General features: G+C 45.3%; 1 protein-coding gene across 1 annotated transcript in view; it reads right to left on the bottom strand.

Moving 5' to 3' along the window:
• Positions 1-500: 500 nt before the first annotated feature.
• The window catches only part of asb3 (ankyrin repeat and SOCS box containing 3), a 17,925-nt gene continuing 11,420 nt past the window's right edge, over positions 501-7,005 (bottom strand). The window contains exons 4-9 of the mRNA XM_048268724.1: positions 5,341-5,473; positions 4,513-4,690; positions 3,702-3,890; positions 3,147-3,413; positions 2,740-2,873; positions 501-895 (exon numbers count right to left, since the gene is read on the bottom strand). Coding sequence (XP_048124681.1) covers positions 708-895; positions 2,740-2,873; positions 3,147-3,413; positions 3,702-3,890; positions 4,513-4,690; positions 5,341-5,473 — 1,089 coding nt within the window. The 3' untranslated portion in view covers positions 501-707. The remainder of the gene's footprint in view (positions 896-2,739; positions 2,874-3,146; positions 3,414-3,701; positions 3,891-4,512; positions 4,691-5,340; positions 5,474-7,005) is intronic.

A 7,005-nucleotide genomic window follows, 5' to 3' on the forward strand; every position in this document is an offset into this window, starting at 1 on the left:
ATATAGTACATTTATTTTATCACTACCGTTAGTTATTCTGTCAGCAAGTGGTCAAACAGGATTTGTTCATGACACAACGAAACAGTTCATGACGATCTTGACGAGAACAGGACCTACCGGTAGTTCTGGACTTAAATATCCACAGATGACATTTAGACATTCAGAGGAGACTCTGTGGACAGGATGGGTGAAACTAAAAACTATTCAGCCTAGCATGCACAACAGCCTGTCATGTCACAACATCAGGCGATTGACTCCAGTTTGCAATTCTAATTCCGGGTGAGTCACTGCCTTCATGACCTTGACACTGGGGAGAGCAGAGGATAACAGGCATGGGAGACAGGGAGAAAGAGAGGAGAGGAAAGAGGAGGTGAGGGAGAGAGAAATAGAAAAGCTATAGAAGCTCACACTGGTTTAGCATACAATGTCTCCCTTACAGTATATTGACAGAACCCCAGCTGAAGTTAGCACAGATCCAAAATGACTTGAAAAACCACAGCTTCTCTCAGGGGACACTTTATAAGTGGTGCAATGAAAACAGCAGCACAACAGCTGTACAAATTCACTGTGTGAAAAATATCTACGCTAAACTCATTTCTAACCATTAATTGTAAACAAAAACAATAATAAGTTATTCTGCTTTTTGAAAAAAAAAAATGACTTTATTTAACATATTTACAATGTGCATCTATGTGTGTGTTGAACTCTCACAAGGGCACTGACAGAATGCAGAGTGAGTTGCAGTGTTTCTGGAAGACGTCTCTGAACTGCACGTAGTCGTGGAGGAGATGGGGCAGGGGAAGCCTCTGGACGTAGGAGCGGTCCGCCAGGCACTGGAAGCCCACACTCTCCAGCAGCTGCAGCCGGCACAGGTGGGCTAGCGAAGGGATCCCCTCTACAAGAGAGCACGATGACACAAGGTCAGTACCCTCTACTTAAACACTCAAGCTGGGGAACAAAGCACTAGCAGCAGCCAGGGTCTGGTTTCCGTTGAGAGGTTTATCTTTCCCAGGGACTACAAGTGCAGCTAAACCATCTGCCCGAGCGGTGCAGAATATAGTGTTCAAAACACATTTTAAAACATATTTTAAACTCTCCCATCGCATGTCTATTGTTATTGTTGGTTGAAATGCAGTATAAACTGTTCCATGAAGTATGAAGCCAAGGGCTCTGCTAGTTTAACACAGAAAACTTTCTTGAGCGCTCTGTAAAGCAAAGTTCTCTTCAAATGTGTTCAAGCAAAGCAGCTGTGCTGTGATGTGTGATCCAAGAGAGTTGTAAAGTGAAGGGTTGCATTTGGATGGAGATCTTCAGAACAGCCTCTCTGACTTCAGCGCACAGTGCTGGAATAGCATCTCTGTGACTGGCATTCATATTACATTTGGCTGTAACTGCACTAACTACAAGTGAAGCAGAGGACATTAAGACACCACTGAGGAGAAATAACTCACTAACACCAACAAAACAAATCACAGCTCCAGAAACACTACTGTCCATGTGAGACAGTTCACGTTAATGTGAAAAGTTGTCAAGCAGTCACAGAATAGAAGAAACACATACACACACAGAGGCCAAACATGTTGTGTCTATCCTAGCTGCTTAATGCTAACCATCTGATGAAGCTCAACTGGCACACCTCATTAAGAACATGTACGTAGTGTTAGATAAACACCCATTAGAGACAAATGTCCTTTCCTAATAAGGAGAAAAAGAGGTCTCTCTGCGTCATGGCAATGGCATGACAATGGCTGCAGATACCCAGCACATCTTGTGGGCACAGCGTCTCAGCCCACACTGTTCGTTTAATAGTAAATTCTGCCTCATGCATTTTAATTTTGCGTTTCTTGAATGTGTAATGGAGGAAGTGAGTAACCACCACCCGCTGTGCCCAGGCCCACTACTGAACCATCTGATGGGGCCGTGATTATTCTGAGCACGCGCCCACCCAGATGGGAGACAATCAGTTCACTTCACACACTTCCTTTCACCAGCAAAGTGCATCAGGTGGCGTCTGGTTCCTGCATTGTGATCAGGTGTATGTGTGTGTGTGTGTGTGTGTCTGTGTGTCTGTGTGTACGTTTGGGGGGGGTAACCCCTTCGTTTGCTCTCCCAAATGCTCGTCTCCTGGAGCTGACACAGCTCATCCCGACCCCACAGTGTTCTTTCATCTCCAAATGCTATCTGTGGGCTCAGAAAGACAAAAAAAACTCACACCATTTCTGGACTGCCGGTTTCACTTAGCAACATTCATGAGTTCAGCTGGGTGGACGCTGACACACGCACACACGCACACGCACACACACTTTAACTTTTTCAGCTGCTCATGACAAAGTTGATGTTTGTTACTCTGGCTCCATGGCTGTCAGGGCTCTACAAAACATGCTTACAGGATGTTACATCATCAGGCTAGATTAGCAGGGCTGCTGGACACTGGCTACTGATGCAAGAGGAAGTCAATGAATGAATGTGCCAGGGGGTAACGACCCAAGGAGGCATACAAATTCTACCTTGTAGAAAACTTGGCCAACTCCCCTTCTATTGAGGAATTACATCATGAACATGTTGACAGTGTGACTGAAGTAACACAGTGCGTGTTCTTCATTTGAATTAACGCAGGAAATGCTGTGTGTCCGTGTGTGTCCGTGTGAGTATGTGTGCCTGTAGGTGTGTTTGTGTAAAGGTGTGTGTGTATGTGTACCTATGTGTGTGGGCGCCGGTGTTTGTGAGTCTCCTATTTACCTAGAGATTTCAAAGTGGTCACTGAGGAATCTGCCTGGCGGCGACACAGGAAGTTCTGGATCTCCAGAGGCAGACACCTCCAGTTGAAGAACTCCAGGAAGAACGTCAGCACTTCTTCAGCAGCCTCTTCAAAGCTGGAACAAACATCACAAAGAGTAGACAGACAAGACTGTGACTGCTGGGACTGGGACACAAAAGCCCTCCTTAGGCTGCTCATGAGGCTCCTTTTACACATTGTTGAGTTTCTGAAACCCGGTGAAAGCCTTGCACACGTCTCAGTAGGAGCACACAAGTGCTTCAGCTGAATGGGGGTGAGCTCCCTGGCTCAGCCTTGGCACGGGCAGGCTGGCACAGACAGCAGGTGAGGGATGTGCTTTCAGCGCGGCACTGGCGCTGCCCTTACTTACAGCCGGGGTTGCAGGAAGAGCACGGGCTCTATTCCGGCTTGGAGCAGCAGGGGGAGCCAGCAGTACGCGCTGTCCACTTCGGCCAGCGCCAGCTGAGCGAGGGCCTCACGCTCGGCCCGCGCAGTGGGGATCCCGCGGCAGGACAGCACCAGCTGCAGCAGCTCCTGGCAGCGCAGGGCGAGCGAGTACGCCTGCTGACCGATACGCGCTCCCGCCTCCACCAGGAGCCGCACAATCTCCACTCCCTCATCATTCAGTCTGTACGAACTAAGGAGGAAAAGATTAAGAGAGAAATACTGTTCATCTTTTCACTGAAGTCTGCAGTAAACAGCTGATAAAGATTACTTATTAACTATTGTTCCCTTGCAATACATTGCTTTGATATCTATCTATCTATCTATCTATCTATCTATCTATCTATCTATCTATCTATATATATATCAAAGCAATTTATTGCTGTAAATAGATAGATAGATAGATAGATAGATAGATATAACCATGAGTGGCTAAAACCAATAAGCCATGTGGTAGGTGTATGTGTCTGTGTTCAGGTACCTCTCCATAGCCAGTTCCAGGGGGCATGTGTACCCAAAGCAGGGCTGCGCGTCTGCGTTGTAGCCGGCATGGAGGAGGGGCACCAGGCTGGCTGCTCTCTCACTGAGCACTGCCTGGTACAGGGGGCTCACCTTCCCCTCGCTGCACTCGCAGTCCCTATCGGTCACCTCCAGGAGGCGCTCCAGGACCCTGCTCTCCAGGAAAGCACACCATCAGCTCCACAGTACAGCAGGTATTAAACTACACGGAAGCAATCTGTTAACAACCAATCAGAGACTGATATTTTTAGGGGAGCCAGGAAATACGCTGGTAGTTGTTTTGTTATGTTGTTAGTCTAAGTTCTCTGTGGAACTAGAGTCTAAAGACTGAGACTGGGCTTCTCAACATTAACAATCCTGGAAATGCTCCACCGTTCCCAATCAGCTGTATACAGAGCATGTCCCTTATTATTGCACGGCTCTTCATAATGCTGAAGAATGCTCCATTCACTTGAATGGGCCTTCCCAACGTTCGGTGGTCTGCTAATTCTCAATAACAGACCGTTGCTAAGTATAACAGACCGCTGTCAAGGAAAATGGGTTTTGTGCTTCTATTTCACATCTTTCATATCACTCCGCTGCCGCGTCGGGGTCTGGTTCGCCCTGTCGGGACTTATTTTCCCAATGACCGGCGTTCTATACATTATCCCTTACTTAAAGCTCTCCTCCCACAGTCATCTGTGTCTAGCAAATTCATCCACGAGCAGATTCATCTCGTCTTCAATGACCAGCAGTGGTCAGGCCCACAGCTGTGTGTGTACTGTGGGACTGACCTGACGTGTGAAAACTGGGCAGCAGCATGGATGGGCAGCTGCCACTGGTCGCGGTTGCAGTAGAGGTTGGGGTTGGCACCATGGGTCAGGAGCGCCTCCACGCATGGCAGGTGGCCCTCCTGGGCCGCGATGAGCAGCGGAGTGGCCAGGTCTGTAGCCTGGCAGTTCACATTGGCACCTGAATGGACACAATCACACAGGCATCAGAACAGACAGCCTGGTCATGGAGCAGCACGGGTTCCTTAGCCAAATACATTAAAAGGCACGAGAGATGTCCAAAAGAACAACTCCTATTTAATCAAAGCTTTGATACTGTATATCCAGCATTTCTAGCAGTACCCCAAGGGAACACTGAAGCTGTTGGTCTCAATCTGTGGTTAATATTCACAAAGGTATCAAATTGCCTATTTAGATATGAATTACAGTGCCTTTCAAAGTTTGAATTAGACTGTACAAAGACTGTACTATAATAAATGATCTTGTCTGTGTGTGCAATTTACAGAAGTAATAGGCCAATTCTGAACCAAGCTTATCATTAACTTGGTGTATTTTTTATGTCATAAAAAATGTACTGTCTATTATTTATATCCTGTGAATGGATTCACCACATCACATTCATATAGCACTTTTCTAGACACCCAAAGTGCTTTACAATGCAAGGCGACCTCACTACAACCACCATCAATCTGTAGCCCCCACATAGGGTGAAAAGCTTGCATTCTACAGTCTTCACTTGTGAAAACACAAGCACATCACTAAGGCCAGATAAGACATGAATGAGGAGAGAAAGTGATCAGTGGATGGTGTGGTAGAGACCAAAGAGAGCACCTGCTCCAGCGAGGATTTCCACACAGGGGCTGTGTCCATACTGAGCAGCCAGGAACAGAGGTGTGATGCTATAGTCATCTACTGCCTCCAGGCACGACACACCAGCCAGCATCTGCACAATGTCTGCATGGCCCTGAGGCAGCACAAAAAGAGAAATGTAAGGGAACATGCCGAGCAGAGAGTAATGCCTTTCATCTTTGCAGCTTTCATAGTGGGGTTCAATGTGATTTGTTCTGTCCCAAGAGGCATGAGGTAGTAGGCAGTAGTGCTCTCAGATAACATACCAATGTTGGGATTGTTCCTATTCAAATACACAATTTAAAACTACAAATCCCACAATCCCTCATGTAACCCATTTAAGAGGAACACATAAAATAGGCTCAGATAATTTAGGAATGGACCAGGAATCAATGACTGAATTTAAACACCAAGGTAAGAAGAACATAAAATGTATTCTCAATCATTTACATTCATAATACTCAATAACCCAAAACAAAGTTGGTTCTTTGTTATATATCAGTGTAGGTGTGTTCTGGTAATTTCCAGTTATTAATGAGCTATTAACCAACAGTCCCAAAAGAACAGGGCGCACCCATAAAAGTTATGGTTTCGCAATTGCAACAAAGTTCTAATGAAAAAAATAAAAATAGAATAGTCCAGATGAAGAATCCAAACGTTGTTTCAATCACGTGTACCCGATAGTATCCGGTGGGAGAAAAAAAAAAAAAAAAAAGAAGGTTCAATCAATTGCGTGGTTAACGATCAGTCCTACCACACTTGAAATCAGAAGATGCACACTGAAGGGTTTCCTCAGAGGCGATTCAGTCTTGAGTGGCTCGCCATCCTCCGCGCAGGGAAGAGTTCCAGTGTCATAAAAACCCAGCCTAGACTTCAATAATCAGAACATAGCCCGAAGTCTTCTATAACAAGAGAATCCACACCTCAGAAGTTCACTTCTTTAGGACTAGTAGCAACTACTGCTATGAAGCTATTTCTTTACTTGGAATCTGTGCTAGTAATGATTGTTTCCTTCAGGTAATCCCTCCTGGGAAAATGTTACTCTCAGGGTGGGCGCGGCCTTTCCTATTTTCTGACCTTTCTTTGCTGACTGTTGTTAGGTAGTATAGAGGAAAATGGTTTGCATTAATGAAGGCAGTGAGAAAACTATAGGATATAATGAAATTCCTATAAGGTGTGTCCACCTGGGTTACACTCACATCTAACAGAACCCACAGAAAAGTCTGAAATCCACAATGTTGTGGGGGCCAGGTTAGGCTGAGAAGCATGTGTGTGCCAACAGAGCTGGAGGTGAGTTTATTCATAGGATGCTTATCTATAAGACGTAAGATATGGCAACACTTTATTTTACGGGGTTCTTGTTCCAGTGTATCTACATAATGAAGTACAGTGTAAGAACCTATGTAACAATATGTAATATCACATACGTATTGTAATGATATGAACAAGTAATTATTTAGTTATTACTAGTTCAGCTGTATAGCTATGAGTTTAATAGAGCATGCGCAGTAGGCTGCTTGAAGTAGAGCTGAGTAGAGTGCGTCATGAAGTGTTCATCAATCGTAATAGTGAAACCTAGTAGATAAAGACCATTCTCTTTCAAGTAAGTTACAAGTGTGTTTATTCGAGGACCCACACATTCATAAC

The sequence above is a fragment of the Alosa alosa genome, chromosome 17, assembly GCF_017589495.1.
Source record: "Alosa alosa isolate M-15738 ecotype Scorff River chromosome 17, AALO_Geno_1.1, whole genome shotgun sequence".
Lineage (NCBI taxonomy): Eukaryota > Metazoa > Chordata > Actinopteri > Clupeiformes > Clupeidae > Alosa > Alosa alosa.